This window comes from Aotus nancymaae, unplaced genomic scaffold (assembly GCF_030222135.1).
Source record: "Aotus nancymaae isolate 86718 unplaced genomic scaffold, 86718_ANA_hifiasm-v0.15.2.pri h1tg000002l, whole genome shotgun sequence".
In the NCBI taxonomy this organism is placed as follows: Eukaryota; Metazoa; Chordata; class Mammalia; order Primates; family Aotidae; genus Aotus; species Aotus nancymaae.
Genome location: NW_026988413.1, coordinates 61,410,021 through 61,433,354, shown reverse-complemented (window position 1 = coordinate 61,433,354; position 23,334 = coordinate 61,410,021). Strand labels below are relative to the sequence as shown.

The 23,334-nt window shown below is 36.6% G+C and overlaps 1 protein-coding gene across 7 annotated transcripts in view; it reads left to right on the top strand.

The window, feature by feature from the left end:
• Positions 1-10,821: 10,821 nt before the first annotated feature.
• PCLO (piccolo presynaptic cytomatrix protein) overlaps positions 10,822-23,334 on the top strand; it is a 421,390-nt gene continuing 408,877 nt past the window's right edge. For all 7 annotated transcript variants that reach the window (XM_064375087.1, XM_064375077.1, XM_064375065.1 and 4 more), the window contains exons 1-2: positions 10,822-11,069; positions 17,119-18,703. In XM_064375087.1, coding sequence (XP_064231157.1) covers positions 10,822-11,069; positions 17,119-18,703 — 1,833 coding nt within the window. The remainder of the gene's footprint in view (positions 11,070-17,118; positions 18,704-23,334) is intronic.

Genomic DNA, 23,334 nt, shown 5'->3' with positions numbered 1-23,334 from the left:
TTTGAAGGGCCCACCTTTTGAATCTGTGATTGGTATGCCTTTGGCCTTATAAGATGAACGATGAGATAAAATGTGTGAAAAATTAACTTCTCTAGTGGCAGGTGTAAATGACTCAAAAGTCATGCTGGAGAATGGATCATTGCTTCACTTCTACAGCTTAAAAATTTGTAAAATCAACCATGGTTACTGCAATATTACATGGCTATCAGTTTTCAAAATTTGAGACCCCTGCAATGAAGGCCATTAGAAAACATGAAGTATTACTACAGACAGGTTATGGATCATCTTGCCAACGGCTGACACTGATCTTTCTATGTGAGCAGTAAGTTGAATGGGGAAAGACATGGGCAGCTTCAGGCAGAATTATGTAAAATATCTTCCATCCTTGGCTTACTCATCAAAATTAACCTGGCAAATCTAGAACTTGGTTGGAATAAAATTAAACATTCCCCAAACGGCTCCTCAATGGTGAATGATAAAATTATTGCCCATTATTTGAAGAAAAGATAGCTAATTCTAAGTGCAAATAAAACATAAATTGATAATAATACATTGTAGTAAATAATATGTAATTAGAATAGTGAGAAGTTTATTGCGTTTTTTTCAATATCTGTGTTAGCCCATTCTTATGCCACTGTATGGACATAACCAAGACTGGGTAATTTATAAAAGAAAGAGGTTTAATTTACTCACGGTTCTACAGGGGTGTGGAGGCTTCAAGAAAGTTACAGTCATGGTAGAAGGAAAAGCAAACATGTCCTTCTTTACAGGGTAGCAGCAAGAAGAAGAGAAGGGCAAAGAAGGGAAAAACCCCTTATAAAACCATCAGATCTTGTGAAAACTCACTTACTATAATGAGAACAGCATGGAGGTAATAGTCCCCAGGATTCAATTACCTCCTACCAGGTCCCTCTCCTGACATGTAAGGATTATGGGAACTACAGTTCAAGATGAGATTTGGGTAGAGACACAGCAAAACCATATTAATATCCTTATTTTTTATTCTTCTTCTTGGCTGTATGGAATATGGAATATTTCTTAAATAAAGAACTATTTGTTGTTTTCTAATTATTATTATACTTTTTAGTTAGCTTGTTAAAAATGTATACACATTTCCAATATACTTAACGCATTATTAAGCCCTAAAAGTGGCCACAAGAGGTACCATCCCATGGGTCTCCCCATTTTTTAGCAGGACTATCTTTTTCTACCAGAAATTAGAGGCATTTTTTCATTTTATTTATTTTTTATTATGCTTTAAGTTCTGGGATACATGTGCAGAATGTGCAGGTTTGTTACATACATAGGTATGTTTGTTACACATGTCATGGTGGTTTGCTGCACCAACAATCCGTCATCTACATTAAATATTTCTCCTAATGCTATCCCTCCCCAGCCCCCCACCTCCCAACAGGCCCCGGTCTGTGATGTTCCCCTCCCTGTGTCCATGTGTTCTAATTGTTCAGCTTCTACTTATGAGTGAGAATATGCAGTGTTTGGTTTTCTGTTCCTGTGTTAGTTTGCTGAGAATGATGCTTCCAAGTTTCATCCATGTCCTTGCACATGAATGCATCCTTTTTTAAGGCTGCATAGTATTCCAAGGTGTATATATGCCACATTTTCTTTAGCCAGTCTATCATTGATGCACATTTGGATTGGTTCCAAGTCTTTGCTATTGTTAATAGTGCTGCAAGAAACATATGTGTGTATGTGTCTTCATGGTAGGATGATTTATAATTCTTTGGATATATACCCAGTAATGGGATTGCTGGGTCAAATTGTATTTCTGGTTGTAGATCCCTGAGGAATCACCACACTGTCTTCCACAATGGTTAAGCTAATTTACACTCTCACCAACAGTAAAAGCATTCCTATTTCTCCACATCCTCTTTAGCATCTGTTGTTTTCTGACCTTTTTAGTGACTGAAATTCTAACTGGCATGAGATGGTATCTCATTGTGGTTTTGATTTGCATTTCTCTAATGACCAGGGATGGTGAGATTTTTTTCATATGTTTGTTGGCCACATAAATGTCTTCTTTTGAGAAATGTCTGTTCATATCCTTTGCCCACTTTTTGACGAAGGTTTGTTTTTTTCTTGTATATTTGTTTAAGTTCCTTGTAGATTCTGGATATTAGCCCTTTGTCAGATGGATAGATTGCAAAAATTTTCTCCCATTCTGTAGGTTGCCTGTTCACTCTGATGACAGTTTCTTTTTCTGTGCAGAAGCTTTTTAGTTTAATTAGATCTGATTTGCCAATTCTGGCTTTTGTTGCCATTTCTTTTGGTGTTTTAGTCATGAAGTCTTTGCCCATTCCTATGTCCTGAATGGTATTGCCTAGGTTTTCTTCTAGGGTTTTTATGGTTTCAGGTCTTACGTTTAAGTATTTAATCCATCTTGAGTTAATTTTTGTATTAGGCATAAGGAAGGGGTCCAGTTTCAGTTTTCTGCATATGGCTAGCCAGTTTTCCCAACACCATTTATTAAATAGGGAATCCTTTCCCTATTGCTTTTTTTTTTGTCAGGTTTGTCAAAGATCAGATGGTTGTAGAGGTGTGGCAAAATTTCTGAGGCCTCTGTTCTGTTCCATTGGTCTATATGTCTGTTTTGATACCAGTACCATGCGGTTTTTGTTACTGTAGCCTTGAAGAATAGTTTGACGTCAGGTAGCGTGATGCCTCCAGATTAGTTCTTTTTGTTTAGGATAGTCTTGGCTATATGGGCTCTTTTTTGGGAAATTCAAAACAGTTTTTCCTAATAGAAAGTCAATGGTAGCTTGATGGAGATAGCATTGAGTCTATAAATTACTTTGAGCAGTATGACCATTTTCACCATATTGATTCTTCCTATCCATGAATGGAATGTTTTTCCATTTGTTTGTGTCTGCTTTTATTCCCTTGAGCAGTGGTTTGTAGTTCTCCTTGAAGAGGGCCTTCACATCCCCTGTAAGTTGTATTCCTAGGTATTTTCTTCTCTTTGTAGCAATTGTGAATGAAAGTTCACTCATGATTTGGCTCTCTGTTTGTCTATTATTGGTGTATAGAAGGGACAAAGGAGTATGTTTTAGATTCTTGTTATGCTAAGTTTGAGTTCTTTCTTGTCGTTTACTTGTTAAATGAACTACAGAAATTTAAATAAATTTTCTGAATCTCAACTTTTGAATTTTTTAAATGGACAAAACAATAGTTACATGATAATCTTGTCAGAAGAATAGAGGTGAAATTGATAGAATACTTAACAGAGGGTCTTGTAATATATTAAATGTCATACAATATTTATAGGTTAAAATTGTTTCATTATAAAAGATGATTCCTTAATCACAAAAAATAATTTCCTTATTTTCTCTTTACAGATGTCCTCTACAAAATAACCTACACATTTTTTGCATTATTTACATTTTTAACCTGAAGACTTCTCACTAAGCAATGCATTTAATGTCTGTTGATTTGAGCATTCACTATGTGCACGGTACTGATGGCATTGCAAAAGAAATAACAATATTTTGCATCATTTTAAGAAATCAGTACTGAAAAGAATTAAGCAAATAAAGCAAGATGATATGTAAATAAATATCAAATAAATAATAATATTCTGAAAAAATAATTGAAAATAATAGTGGCTTCAGAATAGGAAAAGTCTAACTGTGGTGAGTGGGTCTTAAGCCTGGCCTTGAAAAATGCATGCATGGATAGAGGAAAGGGGACAATGCTGCCAGGTTGGTGAAGAGCAGAACTCAATTAGAGGGTAACATGGTATGTTTGGAGGTCAATGAGTGTATTAGTCCATTTTCATGCTGTTGATAAAAACATACCTGAGACTGGGTAATTTATTAAAAATATAACAAGAGTCTCAATGGACTCACAGTTCCATCTGACTGGGGAGACCTCACAACCACGGAGGAAGGTAAAAGGCATGTCTTACATGGTGGCAGACAAGAGAAAATGAGAGCCAAGCAAATGAGGAAACCCCTTATAAAATCATCAGATCTCGTGGGACTTATTCACTACCATGAGAACAGTATGGGGGAAAACCATCCTTGTGATTCAATTATCTTCCACTGGATCCCTCTCACAATATGTGAGAATTATGGGAGCTACAATTCAAGATGAGATTTGGGTGGGGACACAGTCTCATATCAATGAAGCACCTAGATTTATCGATATTTCTACAAAAGAAAAATGGAACTAGGATTACTAAAGTGGAATGGATAAGGAGATGATGTGTTCTATTAATGTTAGTTTCTCTATAAGGAAGTACTTTCTGCTGCCTTTTATTAGGTGAGATAATACTGATTACTTTAACAAAAAGGCCAAGAAGCCAAAAATATACTATGTCTCAAACATAATAGATATTTTCCTTCTCATTTATAAAACTGACCAAGGAAGGTGACCTTAGTGTAAGGCAAAATTCCACACACGATCATCCTCCTGATGCAACCATCCCAATAGTTCTGCCATCTTTAGCCCACGGAACCTCTAGAATGGACCAGTTATTTCCGTCTCTGTTAGCCTCAGGCATATGCGTGCCAGAGTGCCTCTGTGCCAGGTCTGGCAGCAGTGCATTTTCATTAGGTGGAGCTTGGTCACAAGGCCACACATAACTGAAAGAAAAGCTGGCAACTGTAGTCAAGTTACTTGCTTAAAAGGGAGAAAACATGTTGATGAAGAGTTAGCATCTTTCATCCCAATGTGGGACATAAACATATAAATGAATGCACTAGATCCTTTCTTTTGCTTTGTTTTTGTTTTTATTAACCATGACTTTTACATGTACCAGAAAAACTCCTTAGTTTTAGTTTGTCAGATTTGAGTGAACTTTCATATTCATATTCCTCAGTAAGAGGCACTAATCTTTCTAAATTCCCCTCTTCAATCTTCTAGAATGAATTGATACTCTCTCCTTTAATTTGCTGTGCCTCTCTAGATCTATTACAGATTTTGCAAAATGTAATCATCAGAATTGTATACCATATTCCAGATGCAGAAGCACTACTATTTTGAAAAAGGTAAATCCTTCTTCTTCAAAAATAATTTTTGATGATGGCAACTATGTTGCTGAGACCTGCAGCTTCAAAGAAAAGTCTACAGTAACTCTCAAGTGCCTTTTCCTTGTCTTTGATCTTGTAATTCTTACATTAAAACTCACTATTCTTTCAAAGCAGTGGTCTTCAACCCAAGATGTATATTATAATTACCTGGGGATCTTTAAAAATTACTAATGCTGCCCCATTTTCTCCAAATTATAATTCAATTTGTCTGAGGCAAAGCCTAGGTTTTGACATTTTTCAAAATATCTACTGATAAATATAATATCCTGTCAAAGTTTTAACCATCGCTGTAAGAGTAATTTGTCTTTTTACCAATTGCACTTTATACATCCTTATTGAAATTCATCCATTCTTTTGCTGCTTGCATACAGACCTATGAAAGAGCAAAACTGTGAAAGTTTTCTCCTATTATAAGGTTGAAATTAACACATGAGAAAATTGCGGGGCTTTCTGAAAACCATAGTAAACCTTCCATTTTAGTACAGATGATAATGATTAAAACATATTCATTGGATGTTTTCTCTCAGTTCCTGTGTCTGTACATGATATCTACATTGCAAATATTTCCAACATGTATTTACATGGATATAAAGCTCTTCACTCTTTTTGTGCCTTTAACATGCACCCCATCCTTTCTCAAGGAACCCATGTATGTATCATTAGTCAAAATTCTCCAGGGAAACAGAACCAATAGGATGGAAAGATATATACCTATATCTACCTATTATCTATCTATCTATCTATCTGTCTAGATATTTGGGTATGTATGTATGTAGATCTATCTCTTATCTCTGTTATATATACACACACATATATGTACACACGCATATGTTATAAAATAAGAAAATGGCTTACATAATTATGGATGGCTGAAGTCATGATCTGCCATCTGCAAGCTGGAGATCCAGGAAAGCTGGTTATATCATTCAATTGAGTATGAAGGCCTCAGAACCCGGGGTTGGGTGGTCAATGATGTAAATCCAAGTCTAAAGGCAGAAGACTGATGTTCAGCTCAAGCAGTCAGGCAGAAAGGAATAAATTCTCCCTCCCTCTGCTTTTTCTTCTATTCATACCCTCTGTAGGTTGGATGATGCTCACTCACACTGGGAAGGACAATCTGCTAAATCCACAGATTCAAATGCTAATTTCATTTGGAATGATTCTCACAGACACACCCAAAAACAATGTTCAGCCAAATATCTCGCATTCCATAACCCAGTTAAACTGACACATAAAATTAACCATCACAATGTACAAACAATTTAGCAATACAGACATACTTGTCTCTGCATGAGAGAGATGAGGCAGGGTTTTACTGCAAAGTCCACAGAAAACATCTTGCAGCCTCACTGACACATTGGTCCTGCAACGTCCTGTAGGCCATATTACCAATGGAGCTAGCAGTGGGAACATTTCTTTCCCCTTTCTAAAGTAAGTGGCATCGGCCGGGCGCGGTGGCTCAAGCCTGTAATCCCAGCACTTTGGGAGGCCGAGGCGGGTGGATCACGAGGTCAAGAGATGGAGACCATCCTGGTCAACATGGTGAAACCCCGTCTCTACTAATACAAAAAATTAGCTGGGCATGGTGGTGCGTGCCTGTAATCCCAGCTACTCAGGAGGCTGAGGCAGGAGAATTGCCTGAACCCAGGAGGCGGAGGTTGCGGTGAGCCGAGATCGCGCCATTGCACTCCAGCCTGGGTAACAAGAGCGAAACTCCGTCTCAAAAAAAAAAAAAAAAAAAAAAAAAATTAAAAAAAAAAAAAAGGTAAGTGGCATCAAGCCCCTCCTTCTCTTATAGATTTCTCTACTTTTGTCCTCCAATTCATTCCACTCTACCAATTCAAGTTGTTTTCTCTTTATTCTGCAGAACCTTAAATAAACCCAGGCTGTTATAAAAATGTCTGAACTCCGGGCCGGGTGTGGTGGCTCAAGCCTGTAATCCCAGCACTTTGGGAGGCCGAGGTGGGGGTATCACCTGAGGTTGGGAGTTTGAGACCAGCCTGACCAATATGGAGAAAGCCGTCTCTACTAAAAATACAAAATTAGCTGCTCCTGGCAGCACATGCCTGTAATCCCAGCTACTCTGGAGGCTTAGGCAGGAGAATCGCTTGAACCCAGGAGGCGGAGGTTGTGGTGAGCTGAGATTGCACCATTGCACTCCAGCCTGGGTAACAAGAATAAAATTCTGTATCAAAAAAAAAAAAAAAAATCTAAACTCCAATTCATCACCAGGCTCAGAAAAACCGAGTGTCTTCCAGTTGATTTGATCTCAGCTCCTTTAGAGGTTAATGTGACTATTAACAGGTTTTCCTGGATAGATATTAAAAGTAATATTATAAAATGTACAGTATATCATATTAACTTTGTAAAATTCCATAAATAATTTTGAACTTCTGACCCGAAGCATTTTACCCAGGGATGTAAACCTATATTCTAATCCTCTTGAGTAGACCTTGAGAGTGTCACCTGACTCCAAACAATTTCTCAAATATATACATTGGTGTTTCTCAGAAAATTCTTATGAATAAATCTTCCATTTCTTATATAACTTGACATCTGAGTAACGTTACATAATTTAAAGATCGTCTTGACATATATTTTCTTGTTTGAACATTTCATGAAACAGCATGTAAGTATTCAAGATAATTGTGTTCTTTTCCACTTTAGAGTTAGAAGGGTGGTATTTGGAAATTTTGAAGAAACAACTCAAGTGCAGCTGGACGGTAAATGAGAAAAGTCACTAAAAGAGTGAAAAGAAAACTTTGAAGGATTATGCATGATCATAATATGCAAAAACTGGAATATCCGTTGTATAGCTTAAGTAACCCCCTCAAAAAAACTTAATAACTTAAAATAGCAACTTATTATCATTAGTATTATTACTTACCTGATTCTTTTGGTTGATTGTGCAGTTCTTCTGCTGGTCTCTCTGAGTTCATTGATGTGGATTTTGGCCAGCAGGTAGCTCAGCTGGCACAGCTTGTGCTAAGGGGCCTCACTAAAGCCTCAGCTGAGATGGATGAAGCAGGGGTAGCTAGGCTTCTCTTTCTGACCTCCTTGGCTTCTTCAGAGAATGGAAGTGTTAGGATACAAAGAGGGCTAAACTGGAAGGCTAGCCTGGGAAATCACATGATATTCCCAACACATTCTTTTGGTAAAATTAAGGCAAGGGTTTAGTTCTAGTCAAGGGTGGAAAGTGTGGCAGTACCATTGTAAAAGGCAGTGGACATGGGAGGTGTGATTCATTGGGGACCAGTATTGTAACCATCTACCACATTCTGATGATATAGTTCTAGTTTACAAGTGCATTCACATCTTTTTCTAATTTAATTGTCACAACAAACCCGACAGGTAGTAATGTTAGTAGTAGTAGTCTCTCTGTTCTTGCAGTTGAGGAACCTCAACATCTGAAAAGTCAATGACTTACCAATCTAAATAGCTATAAGAATGCAGAGCTAGGATTTAAAACTAGGTATCAACAGAAAAATCCTGAAGAATAAGACATGCACACATGTGCCCATTCTCCAAGAGTAGGTTCTAAATTGTAAAGACCATTTATAAAATAGTTGAATAAATAATGCTGATCATCTAGGTTATAACTTCATGACATTAATATTTTTCAACTTACAAGTATTGTGAAGTGACAAAACTAATTTTAGTACTTAATATTTTACACATTTTATGTCTATAGGAACACATTCTAAATACAAGTGACTTTTATTTAAATGACAGATACACTTTAGGCTAAGTATAAAAGAAAAAAATTGCCTGATGTTTCAGATATTAAGAATTCAAAACTAAATTTATCAAACTCTTCACTAAAACATTTCTCATGATTTTTCTCTCAAAATTGAGAAGCCAGTTTATAATCAGTTGTAATCTTACTTGAATTTCCTCCACTCTAGCTGTAAATCCCACTTTAAAGTAGAGCTAACAAAAATGGCTGAGAGCAGCAATTCAGAAGCAATTCAGCCATAAAAATATGAAGTGTTGGACCTTAAACCACTGTAATTCTTGCTCTAGTCAATGAGCACAATCCTCTCTCACCTTCTGTAGAGAAGGAATATGAATAAAAGATCTTCATATGCACCCATATCAAAATTACAAGCCATATTGTCTATAGTTACACAAGCAGAAATATAGACATTTATACATACACTAAAATGCATGGACTTTTAAACATACAAAGAATGAGAAGAGCTTGAATAGTATCACTCAACACATACAAAATATGGTGTTAATATACACTACGTCATTTTTTTCTGCTTCTTAAATGTAAGGAGGCATTTGTTACAAACGATGTTGGTTGGCATTTGTTTCCCTACCATAAGAGACTGCATCATTTTTGTTATTTTTTAAAAATCAGTTATAATCATTGGTGCTTTTATACCATAAATCTACAAATTAACTTTGGAAGGTAAAAGATCTAACTATGTAATCATTATAGCAAAAACTTGGACTTTCTGAGCAACTTAATTCATTTGTTTGATTTATTCATTCTCGATTGTTAGCTAACCTCAACAGTTGAGACACTACGTCCACATTCTGAGGAAAGGTAGGTAACAACATTGAGGCTTCAGATTCAGTGCTGGACAGTCCCTTCTAAGAAATGTAATAGCAAGAAAAGTGTAGGAGAGATAGTGGGGAGTGGGTTTGAGTAAGTGGTTATTATGATAATGTGCTCCTAACCAATGATGTGACTGTAACTTAATAGCCACACATTAAATTAACTTTTAGGAATTCTTCTGTGCACGTTTGTTAAAAAGGGGATGGGGGAATAAAATCACGTTTTCGAAATGTCATATTAAAATATTTTAGTATTTTACAATCTGGATATTACGGCAGAACCCCAGGTCCACAACTTCTCATAATCCTTTATTATTGTGTAGTCCCTCCCTTTAGAGAACAGCACAGGTTATAAGCACTCAAAACCTTAGCTGCTTACTAATATTGTATCATTTTTCAAATAATCTAATTAACAAAATCTAATTGTTCTGTGAAAGTTCTAAATGAAAAGGGACATTCTTAACTCCCTTGGGAAATGTGCCTCAAAGGTATCAGGGTCTCTCCTGCTAATCTTCAGTTACTTGAATCCTTTCCTAGAATGTTGTAAAACCTTCCTTTAAAGAAAATAAATGAAACTACAAATCCCAAGAGCCAAAGCTGAAAACAGACATTTCCTCTCCTGCTCCTCCCGCCCCCGTTGAATCTAGGAGTCGAGTAAGCTAAAACTCAAGTTGAGGTATCCTGAAATATGCCTGAAAGAAACGTCGACCGTTTCTTCCCGGTTTTTAGCCGAGCGTTCACTGGGCTCCTTTAAATCTGTGCTGAGACCAAGGAAGAATCCCGAGCGACGCAGCACGGGGTGGGCGTGGACCACGGGCATCACCTGTTCCGAGAGGCGCCTGCGCACTGTGAGGGCGCCGGCGAGGAGGCGGTGCGCTGTGGGAGGGGCGGACGGCGCCCGGCTGGCACCGCTCAGATCTGCTTCTCCCCGGCTCGGGGCGCCAAGGCGGCGTCCGGGAGGCGTCTTCTGCAAAGGTTGCCTGGCGCTGTCAAACATGGAGGAGGCACCGGCAGCGGGCGTCACCTGCGAGCGGGACTAACCATCCGCTTGTCGTTCCGGGCGGCAGTGCCCGGTCCGGAGCCCAGGGACGCGGCCGCCCGCACGCCCTGAGGCGGACCCCGGCTCTGACTCCTCCGCTGGCCGCGGGCTTCCCGACTGGGACGCGGCGCGAGGAGGGAGCGCGGCGGCCCCTAGTCTCCCAGAGCCATGGGCAACGAGGCGAGCTTGGAAGGGGAAGGGCTCCCCGAAGGGCTGGCGGCGGCCGCAGCGGCCGGAGGAGGGGCTAGCGGGGCGGGGAGCCCCTCGCACACCGTGATCCCGGCCGGCATGGAGGCGGATTTGAGCCAGCTGAGCGAAGAGGAGAGGAGACAGATCGCCGCTGTCATGTCAAGGGCGCAGGGGCTGCCCAAGGGAAGCGTCCCCCCGGCCGCTGCGGAGTCGCCTTCCATGCACAGGCACGCACAGCATGTTGTATATGTCCAGGCATATATGTACAGCTTCTCGTGCACATATGTGCCAGCCCGTATGTGCCAGCACGGCGGTACATATATGTCGCCTCCGTTCGTTTTATTCTCCCCAATGGGGTGGTTAAAGAGATTCTAAGCCTTTTGATGGGCGGAATAAAAATAATGCATTGTAGAGTTTCTGGTGGGATAGTCAAGGGTTACATTCTAGGAACTGTGATTTTAGGTTGTGATTTTTTGGCCTTTTGGAGCCCTTTCCCTCTAGGATGGCGTGGAGAGACGCCCTCCAGTGTTTTACTAATCTGGAAGTCTTCCATTAATACAACACGGACGTGTTGGGAAATGGGTAGAGCTGGGTGTTTACCTGTCTCTGTTTAAACCTTCTTGGGCATTGCGGGGTCTTTTTCTCTGTGAATGATGTCTAAATATTTCTGTAACAATACTTTAATCCCCTTGTAGGTGATTTGTCCTCTCTTGCCACCCCACCCCCAGAGGAAAGCAGAAGCTGTTTAGGTAGAAGGAATAGAATTAATATACCTTTTGTATTCTGTGAGGAACCCTAAAATATGTGTGGCATTAAACAGATGGTTTGGTCACAGCAGAGCAGGTGTCGTTCATATATTTCTGAATTAGCATATGCTGTTTTTAAGCCACTGCTCTTTTTTTATGCAAAAGTAGCCTTCAGTTTAGGGAAGAACATGTGAATGCATTACCTGAAAAATAATTTTCAATACATACTTTTAAAAACAAATTAAATAAATGGCAACTTGCATAGGCAAGAGCTAACCAGTAATATGAACGTATTCATTTCTGTCTGTAACTCTCCATTTTCCTTCATCCGAATAGATTAGTTGTTTTCTAATTAGAGTACTAAGAGGGTATAATCATTGTGCCTGCCTTGCCTTTATTATTGTAAACAAACCCTTTAACTTTGCACTCTGTAGTAGAGAATAGTTCTCTGTCCGTGGTCCTGAAACCAGTCCTCTTTTATGACAACTGAAGGAAAAGCTACAATTTTCTTTTGATATATTGTAAGCACGAAAGATCTGGATATAGGTGTAGATTTTTGTCCTCTACTTTATAAAATGAAATAAAATTAACTTAATCACTATCACGTAATCATAATTATAGGAGAAATGTAAAATGTTTTATGGATAGTGACAATAATTTCACATAAAGTCTTAAATGCTTAAAATCTATCAGGGAAAAAAACCCTATTTATTTTGAAAGGAAACCACTAGTACTAGTGATGACTAGCTCCTTTATGTTAAATACGTTTCTCTGTGTTTTTAAACTAGTAATCTATTGGGCTATTCTTTTGGTAAAAAGTCTTTCTTGTTCTCTTATCCAGTTTATGATATGTACTGTTTTCCTCTACCTGATGAAAACTTGGCTAGGAAAAAAATTTAGTGCTCATTAGATTTTCATAGGATAACAAGGTACAATATTTTTATTAGCGTTTTAGAGCTGTATGCCAGACCTTTTATAATTTTTCCTGAGAGGCACAAGCAACAGGTCTATCATGCTTGTTACCAATACCAATTCCAGTGAGATCTTTGATTTCTAGATTTCTAACTTTTCTTCTGTTTAAAGGGTGGCTGAGAAACATTATTTCCACCTTTAAAACTGTTGCTTTATGCAATATTTATATAGGATAGTGTACTTTTAAGGCTCTCTATTGATAATTTTGTTTTGGTGGAAATCTTATCAATAGGCAGTATGTGGCCTAAACCGTTATTGGTGAAAACTTCATCAGAATACTAAAAAATAAGTAATAACTTTCTGACTTTTGCAACTTGCTTATATTTTACTGAAGATTTCTATAAAAGGTACATAACTTTTGTAAAGTTATTTTCCCTGTATATGATAACTAAAGAAATACTTGGTTTATCATTTAGACTTTAAAGTTATAGAGTTATGTAAATTCAATTAATATAGGAAGGCATATATAAATTATTTGAAGTTTTAAGCATTTACATGGTGTGAATTGAACATAGAATTTTTATAATAGAGGTAGAAAGCCTGGGTTTTTATCCTATTGATTTTAACCAACTCATAGCAAATTACAAATACTTCTCAATCAATGTGTCTCATGTTTCTTGCCTTTAAATAAGGCTAATAATATCTATCTTACCTCTCTTAAAGAGTCTGTTGAGGATCAATTCAAAATTGACATGGATGTTTTTGTTTGACTTTTAATTTACAGGAACCCTACAAGTATAAAGAGTGGTAACATTAATATCAGCAATGAATGACACTGTCACTGATGGCTACAAATTGTCTGTTGAATTGAACATTGTTTTGAGTTATTTTGATGTGTCAATGTTCTTTTACATGTGGAAAAATCAGTTCAGTGGAGTATAAATCACCTCTTCCTCCCACAAACCAGGAGTGAGGATACCAGATTTCTGTGACTAACTAGTTTTATGACCTTGAATTAGTCACTTAAATTCCCTTAGTCCCTATATCCTGGGACTTAGAGGGTAAATGCATAGATCTTTATATGTGTGTGTGTGTGTGTGTGTGTGTGTGTGTGTGTGTGTGTGTATATATATGTAATATATAAACATTAATAGTCCCAAGATTGCTTATATTTCTAATATTATAAAATTTTATGTGACTCAGCACTGTCAAGTGTCATTGCTCATTGTTTTCCATTTATAAAAGATTTTATTATCCCAGATGCTTTTACATTCCTACATTTGCATATGTTTTCCTCATCTTAGGGGAAACATTATTTTCCTGCTAATATTTCAAAGAAAAATTCCAGTCTAGGGATTATAATAGCAAAGTGAAAAGGGAGGTAGTGCTAAATATATGTAGTTACAAGCTAGAAGTACAAGATAGGTTACAAATGAAATGCTCATGGATTTTTTATTCGTTGTAGACCCAGAGAAGTGCAATTTCATTATTTTTTCTACTCATTCTATTTACAGTTACAGATATATGAGAAGGGCTTTATTGAAAAACTTCTCTGATTAGTACAATATTTAATACGAATTCTCACTGAACTGATTATTTTCTTTACTCCTTTCAGCCTCCCCTACTGGGCAGATACCTCTACAACTGTTTTTCTTCCTAAAGGTGCAGGCCAAATCCAGGTTCTAAAAAGAATATAGAATTTATCTATTTATATCTCAGAAGGCCTGTAGAAGAATTTAAGTGAAAGCAATTCAAGAAACATTAAAGTAAAATAATCAGCACTAAACATGTGCTCTTCAAGGGAATGCTACATTATATTAAGTAAATTTAAAAAATTTATAGGATAATGTCAAGTTAAATACATGATATATTTATTCCCGATTCACTCATTGTTAATCATCTACTTAATCATTAATTCATCAAATGTTAATGCTCTAGTTGCCAGGCTTGGTTCTAGTGATGCAAAGATAAGTGAAATACATCTTCTCTCTCTAGGAGTTTACAGTCTAGTATAAAAGGCAGAGATTGCATTTTAATCACTTTTATTTTTAGCAGTAAAACTGTTATGCCAAACAAAATTTCACCAAAAGACAACAGTACCTTTACATTTTTGTTTGGTATTGACAGTTTTTCTCTTGATTTTCTTTTCATTTCCCATTCAAAATCTCTGTGCTTTAGTTTTATTTACATAATTGTAGCAACTAAAACTAAGTTTAAATTATAGGACAGTCTTTAGGGTTGAATGCCTGTTTTCTGATGGGAATTCTATAGGAAAGTACAACTTATATTTGTAGGAAGTACATGCAATTATAATTCCTAGTGCAAGCAGGTTGCTTTCAATTCTGCTATTTTTGATTATGACAAATATTTGGCATTCATGAAGTTTATTTTTTGTTGTTTTGCAAATATGATGGATTAAGTGAAATACTAAAACTATGATTAAAATAAGTTTCGTAGTTTCAAGAGAAAAATTTAGTATAATTAAGGATAGATACTTTTTGTACTCTGCTTAAAATTAGATTTATAGGACTCTGTATAGGGAAGTTATTTCCAAAAAAATGCCTAATAATTGCTTATTGGATTGTCATACCTATAATCAACCCTAAGCATGTGCTCTTCAAGGGAATGCTACATTATATTAAGTATATTTAGAAAATTTATAGAATAATGTCAAGTTATTTTAAAAGTTCCTATATGTCAGGGTCTGGATAGGGTACCTGTAAAGAAATATTCAAAATGATTTTCTCTAAATGGAAATATGTAGCAGTGTATTTTAAGAGCTAGCTTGGAACTATTGGAATTAACTAGGGTAATACTTCAGAGACATGGTAGAATATATATTTTATATATATATATATATATATATATATAGTAAACTTTTCCTTAAATGAAATTGCAAAATTTCTGAATCTACTTATCCGTCTTTTACCAGAAAATCACTTGATACATTGCCGTTTATAGATTATTTTCTTTCCTTCTAAGTCTTTGCTACCTAGAAATAATGCTTCTCTGCTTCTTCCTGCTATCTGTTCCTCTTGACCTGTACTCAAATTTCTATGTAGGAAATTTGGAAAAAGTTAATTCATAAGAAGTATTGAATATGAAATAAAATATCTGTAGTCCATCTCATTAGCCAAATTATCAAGTAAATTTTGATAAACCAAATTAGAACCTATAAAACTTTATTTTTCTCATATTATATTTTAGGTGCTACTAAGTTACTTGTTTATTCTTGTTTTCTTTAATGAAAATACATTTTTCAAAATATTAAAAGCTACATATATCAAGCAAAATACTTATAATCTGATTTTCTCCATAATTCTAATTCAGAATATCCTTTTAGCTGTAACTTTATGAATAAAGTATAAATTATTTTAAAAGTTCCTATATTTAATATGACTTTTGGCTAAAACAGTAGATATATAAAAAATAGGAAACACCTATTTTAATTATTTAACCATAGTCATTTAGAATAGATCATGTTTCCAATGCTGTTTTAAAAAATACATCTTGTATATTTGTGAATTAAGATAAATCTTGAAAATTAGCCACTTGCTGCATTTAATCTCAATGTCAATGATAGATTACTAATAATCAGTCAATGGCATTAAGAGATGATGTAGCAAACATTGAGTAAAGAGATATTTAGATACCAAGATATATCTCAAGATGATTTAAGCATCTATTATTAATTACTTCCCATAAAAATTTCATGTTAAAAATTACCTACTTTTTAAAAAAGATAACAGTGATCTTCTATAATAAAGATGGGGTTGTTCCTCAGGAATGTCTAAATAATGAATGTAGAAATTCTTATTTTGTAAAGTTGCGTAAGAATAATATTTGATGAATAGTGCCTTTCTAGATGGAGGCATGGGGATGATCCCCAGTCACTCTCTAGGACTCTCAGGATTTTAGGTGCCTACATCTGTGTTCCAGTGTCTCCTGGCCAGTGAATTGGATCCCGAGAAGCCCAAGTAAAATCAAATAAATTATACACTTTTTAGCATTCCTGGGAAAGCATCATGTAAACTCCATTATCAGAAACTCCCCATATTTCACATTGTATTCCTTATTTAGTTCATGTAAATTCTCAAAATGAAGTTTTTAAAACGTCTCAGCAGACTCCTACACTTAAAAATGAATATTTTTATTTCTCAATGCTGCTAGTATTTGGAAGACTTTCTTTGACCATAACTTTTGATAAAAAGAAAAATAAATACACTTTGTGAACATGTATGTCTTATAATACGACATTGCATTGATTTATTGAGGTTTTAATTTAAACCTATATTTAGTTAGGTTTTAAGGCCAGATTATATTAAGTGCAAAGGTAAATTGCTTTTATTGTGTTTTCTAATAATATATTTTAATTTTTATCAGTCATAACAGCAATTATTTTTTTTTAATCTTCACCTCCTTGTTGAAAATCCCTACCCATTTAAAGAAAGAAACAAAAGCATTAAAAGTTTTATGATCACTTAAAAGATGCTGCAAAATGGGTTCTAGTTATATTTATACATTCATAATTTTGAGGATATAAGAAAGCAATGTTTTCATATTACTTTGATTTGAAACAATTACCATTATTTTCACTTCTTTATTTTTACTCTTCTAGGAAACAAGAGTTGGATAGTAGTCATCCTCCAAAGCAATCAGGAAGACCCCCAGACCCTGGACGTCCAGCTCAGCCTGGTCTCAGTAAAAGTAGAACTACAGATACTTTCAGGTCAGAGCAGAAATTGCCTGGGAGGAGTCCTTCCACCATTAGCTTGAAAGAATCAAAGTCCAGAACTGATTTTAAGGAAGAGCACAAGTCTAGTATGATGCCTGGCTTCCTCTCAGAGGTTAACCCTTTAAGTGCTGTCTCCTCTGTTGTAAATAAATTCAACCCTTTTGATTTGATATCAGACTCTGAGGCATCCCAAGAAGAAACCACCAAGAAACAAAAAGTAGTTCAGAAGGAGCAAGGAAAACCTGAGGGAATCACAAAACCTCCTTCACAACAACAGTCACCCAAGCCAGTTCCTAAGCAGCAAGGACCTGGTAAGGATCCACTTCAGCAGGATGGCCCTCCCGAATCAGTGTCTTCTCAGCAACCAGAAAAAATTAAATCACAACCTCAAGGTACAGGAAAGCCAATTCAGGGTCCTGTCCAGACTCCTCAGACAGACCAGGCAAAATTGTCACTTCAACGAGATGCATCCAGGCCTCAGACTAAAGAGGCAGACATAGTAAGGGGAGAATCAGTTAAACCCTCACTGCAAAGCCCATCCAAACCACCTATTCAGCAACCAAGTCCCAGAAAACCTCCAGCACAGCAGCCTGGACCTGAAAAATCACAGCCTGGGCCTGCAAAGCCTCCAGCTCAGCCTCCAGGGCTAACAAAGCTACTGGCTCAACAACCAGGGACAGTGAAACCCCCAGTCCAGACACCAGGAACAACAAAGCCTCCAGCTCAGCCTCTTGGTCCTGCTAAGCCTCCAGCTCAGCAGACTGGATCAGAGAAGCCTTCATTGGAGCAACCTGGGCCAAAGGCTCTAGCTCAGCCTCCTGGAGTTGGAAAGACTCCAGCTCAGCATCCAGGGACAGCAAAACCTCCAACCCAGCAGGTGGGGACACCAAAACCTGTTGCTCAACAACCTGGGCTACAGTCTCCAGCTAAGGCACCTGGGCCTACAAAGACTCCAGTTCAGCAGCCTGGGCCAGGAAAGACTCCAGCTCAACAGGCAGGACCAGCAAAGCCTTCTGCCCAGCAGACTGGCCCAACAAAGCCTCCTTCACAACTTCCTGGCCCAGCAAAGCCCCCACTTCAACAGCCTGGCTCAGCAAAGCCCCTGCCTCAACAGTCTGGCTCAGCAAAGCCCCCACCTCAACCACCTGGCTCAGCAAAACTCCCATCTCAACAGCCTGGCTCAGCAAAGCCCTCAGCTCAACAACCGAGCCCAGCAAAGCCCTCGGCTCAGCAATCTACAAAACCAGTAAGCCAAACAGGATCTGCAAAACCTCTGCAGCCACCAACAATGTCTCCATCTGCAAAACAGCCTCCATCACAAGGCCTCCCTAAAACCATCTGTCCTCTTTGCAATACCACTGAACTTCTGTTGCATGTTCCAGAAAAGGCCAATTTTAACAAATGCACTGAGTGTCAAACTACTGTCTGTAGCCTCTGTGGATTTAATCCCAATCCTCATTTAACGGAGGTAAGTGCATTTATTCACTGAGTCCATGCTCTTCAGCCATATCATCTTACACAAATGGTGCTTAACTAATCACTTGTATGACTTGATGATATTGTCTTTCTCTGGATTCTCCCCCCTTCCTTTTTTTTGTTCTCTGCCAGTTGTAATTTTTTTTTTTTTAACATTTCTCTGATTAGAAGCCTCAAATATTGCCCTGATTTCTGAAAATTTGGCATGTAAGACAAATATAAATTGATTGAAAGATGCTGAGCAACTACTCATTTCACTCTATGCGTAAGACCTACACATTATTTAGCGTACAATGATATTGCTTTAACTTTTACATTAGTGCTCTTACCTGTTAAAATTTTGGTACTCATAACTGGGATTTGTATTTGTTTCAGAAAAAAAGTAGACGATGTTTTCATATTCTGAATACAATTTTAACTTAAAATTGAATATAATTTTTTAATCTGCACATCCCCTTTTCCTGCCAGTAATTCTGATGTATCAAATGAGGGCACATTGAGAGTCCTTAATAATAGGATTAAGTCATTTCACAAAATGAAGAAGTTGTTAGAGCAGGTTCAGAATGTATGAGTGTCTTCTCAGATTACAATTTATATCTCCTAGGCTTGAATCTGGGCAGCCTTATGTTTCCAAGGTGTATAGCTGGGTAGTACTTTCTTACTCATCAAATTATAAAAGGGTTAATTGTGAAATAGTTGAATACAAGTTTGTTTACACAGATTGAGAATAGAAGAGTAGTTCTTAGCAAGTCAACTGACTTTCCTAATATTAGTTCAGCATGAGAAATCCTGGAATAACGTAGCATTTTAATAGGTAGAGATTCAGGGATTTTTTTTGGGGGGGAAGGGATAAGAAAGCACAAAACATTTTTAAAAACTCAGAAATTCTCTGGCATTAATAAATAAAACAGTGAAGATGGTATAAAGAAATGGGCAGTGAGCTTGGAGAGGTTAGAGTCAGACTTTGGCTTTCCACATTTAGTAGATAGTGATAAGCATATAAATAGAGAGGAGGTTTAGGCTCTAAGAGAATATGAGAGATTCATTTTTTTTAAGAGATTTAATATCGTCTGCTTAATGAGAAGCCAGAGAAATCATTTAGCCTGTCTGGAGGACAACTGTTAGTGGGCTGTTTTTGCATTATATCTGCAAACAGCCCAGGAAGTAACTGACAGCAGGCAATGAAGGGTTATGTGATTTAAATATCCCTGAGAGGTGAAGCCTGTGTAATTGATTATAAATGAAATCTATGTTATGATAATAACAGTAATGGTGATCATTGGTAATTTATGTTGATATGGATACATATGATGAAAAATGATGCAGATTTAAAATACATCAACTTTTGGTTGTTTTCTAAAGTAACTTTTTTAAAAAACAAAAGCAGTATTGAGTAATTTAACTTTTCAAATAAAAAATCATTTATAAAACTACACTTAATAAGAATATGCTGCACTTGACTTACGGAGGAATATAGATTATAAGTAGTTTGTTTATATATGTACCTTTTTATGTCTTGGTAAAAATATGTTTCTCCCCATATTATACTCTCTTGGTAGGAATGTGAAGTAATAATGACTTCAAGTGATAGATGGTCATTTTATAGTGTTTGGATTTGTCATGGTTTGGTGGCAATTTACAAGGCAGAAATATGCAGCTGGAAATTTGAGCTGTATGTGTTATTTCTATATCCAGTATAAGAAAGATGGATATTATGTGAATACCTACTTTGTGGTTGATATTCTGTTATATGTTTGGTGGGATATAAAGATAACTAAAACATGAATGTTGATCTTAACAGATTAAAAATTACTAGATAAGGTAATACATGCACAAGAAAACATAATATGTGGCCAGATGATAAAAGATGTGAGAGAGATTAATAAATAGTATGGACTTCAGAGTAGAAAGTGCTCATTTCCAGGGGATGAGATTAAGGGAAACTTCATGGGGAAAAGCCATTTGAGCTGGGCATATAAGGATGGACACTATTTCAATAGATATAGGACATGAAAGAGTGTAATGATTTGGGCCAAAACTTGGAGCTACAAAAATACAGAGTTTATTTTAGGGAGTAAAGAATAAATGTAGGTTAGCTAGGGTGATGGAAAAGAAATGGGCAGTGAGGTTGGAGACAGGTATTGAAGTTGGATTTTAGCCTTACTCATTTGGCAGGTAGTGATGAGCTTTCTACTTTTTGAATGGTACCTCAATTAATAATAGCATTAAGTTATTTCACAGAATGCAATATGGTATACATTTGATGGTTCATTGTACTTATTTGTATCAAATGCCTAGTTACAAAGCATTATTGAATGCTATGGCAGAATCAAATATTTGTTAAATGTGGAGTCTTCCCTCAACCATAAATAGGGGAAGTAAAAGTTGCACATAAAAAAGAAAATCTATATATTTATTTCTATAAAAAGTAACTTTGTATAGGGCTTTACAGTTCACAGACTTCTTTGTTATATTAAAATTAAACTTCCAATAATTTTATGGACATACATATATCTTCTCTATTATATCAATGAGGAAACTGGCATTCGAGTAGTTACTATAGTTAGTTTAGTTGTGAGGATCACCTAGATAGTATATTCACAAAGAGAAGCCAATCATTCTGATTCCAAATCAGTTTACTTATGGTAGGAAGAGAGATGAAGTATTATAGGTTAAAAAAAAAAAAAAAGGAGCCATCACCATCAGTGGGGGATATTGGAGCTATCTTCATGAAAGCTGAAGTATGTGAGCTAAGAATATGAAAGATAATAAGAATTTGGACACACATAAATAAGCATGGAAGGAGTTGGGAATATAAGGGCAGGTAGTGAGGCTCACTAGCTGTGTAAAGGAAGGCATTTCCTTATTGACTGAAGAAACTTAGACAAGCCATTTACACTTTCTGTTACAATGGCACCATTTGACATAATAATATGCTCTCTGCCAGACACACTGGAAGATTAACTGAAAATTTGTATGAGAAAGTATTTTTACATATGTGAATTACTTTTGAAGTTGTAATACATTGCAACACAGATAATATTTGAAACAAATTTGTCCTTTAAAATTTATTGTACATTCTTTTTTACATAGATGACAATATCATAAATACTTGGATTCTGAGTTAGCCACCTAAAGACATTGGATCAATAGTATTAGTAATATCATTTCATTTAATTTTCATTGATTTTTTCCTATAAGAAAAAATGCGATAAAAAGTTCTAATTCTGAACTCTAGAAAGCCATCTTTTCTAATACTACCTACCAAATGGCGAGTTCCTCAAACTCCTAAATTATATGGAGGTCAGAGTTGAGAAGTTAGAGCTCTGGAGAGAGGCTGTAAGCTTCTGTTGCAGGAGATAAAGTGGATGAAATTTTGGGGAAAACCACCACTTCTGTCACAGTTGTGGTGTAGCCACCATAACTCTCGTATGTATCCATGAAAAAGTATATCTGCATCTTTCAAAGAGGATGTAACATTCTGGGTCAAGTTGCCCTCAAATATTCAGATTGAGTAAACAGTTTTTCTATGTAAGATAGGGACAGAAGCCGGGCATCCTTTGGTACAATTACATGAAATTTATTATTTTCCAGCTTGATGTTTATATGCAAGTAACGCTTTACATGTGTATTGTATGGGTAAAATAGATACATTTACTATTCCTTGAAAAACTTAGGAAGAATTTCTCTAACATTTTTTGTTACCCATCTATTAGAATTATGACTGTATTTGTTTGTGACCATCATGGCTCTCTAACGACTACCAGGTCTGGGAAGGAAGGAAGGACTGGATAATTAGCTACACTTAGCCTCAAGCTTGAAGGAGGCAGACTTATTTACTTTCTTAGTTACAAATTCACCAATCATCACCTTCCGACCTGCCCCTGACACACATGAGCACTTCAGGCAACCCAAACATCTATGTGAGGAGGATCCCCTTTAAATTAGCAGTCCTCTCTGGAGGCTGTCAAGTTGTGTGCTGTTTTGAACAATCCTTAAGAATCCACTGGCTCCAAGCCTAGACCTTTGATGCTCAGACCTTGACCAGAGGAGTGTATTGCTGTATCTCTTCTTAGCAGCCCATTAATTGAATAAATCTCTCTAATATTCGTCCTGTCTTTGGGCTAGCATTTTGACACATAACCTGAACATTGCTTTCTAATTGGAGGCCGAAGTGTGTTCATCGTTGTTTTTGTTGATTTACTTTATATCTTTTGGTATGTAGCCTCACTCAAGATAGATTTAGGAACAGAGGTTTAAAGGCCTGTCCCTAAAGTTTGGTAATTTTCCCAACTCTTATTAAATTGTAATAAATGAAAATGACTTGTCACTTTTCAGAATGTTGAAAGTGAGCCAAATGTTAGGGATTAAAAAGGATTTAAGTGAAGTTTTCTTATCAATTTTTTAGTCATTATGACACATATATTAATCAGTCTTTTGGCAGAAGCCAGATATTTTGTCTAACAAAACCAGAGCCACTTTAATGAACTAAAACAAAGAAGTCCTTGACTTGCATAAATAGACTTGCATAAATAATCTTGCATATAAACCTTCTCCAGTTACTAAAAGTCAAAACAAAAAATGACTGAAATTCTTCAGTTGGGTAAAACGGCTTAACTGGCC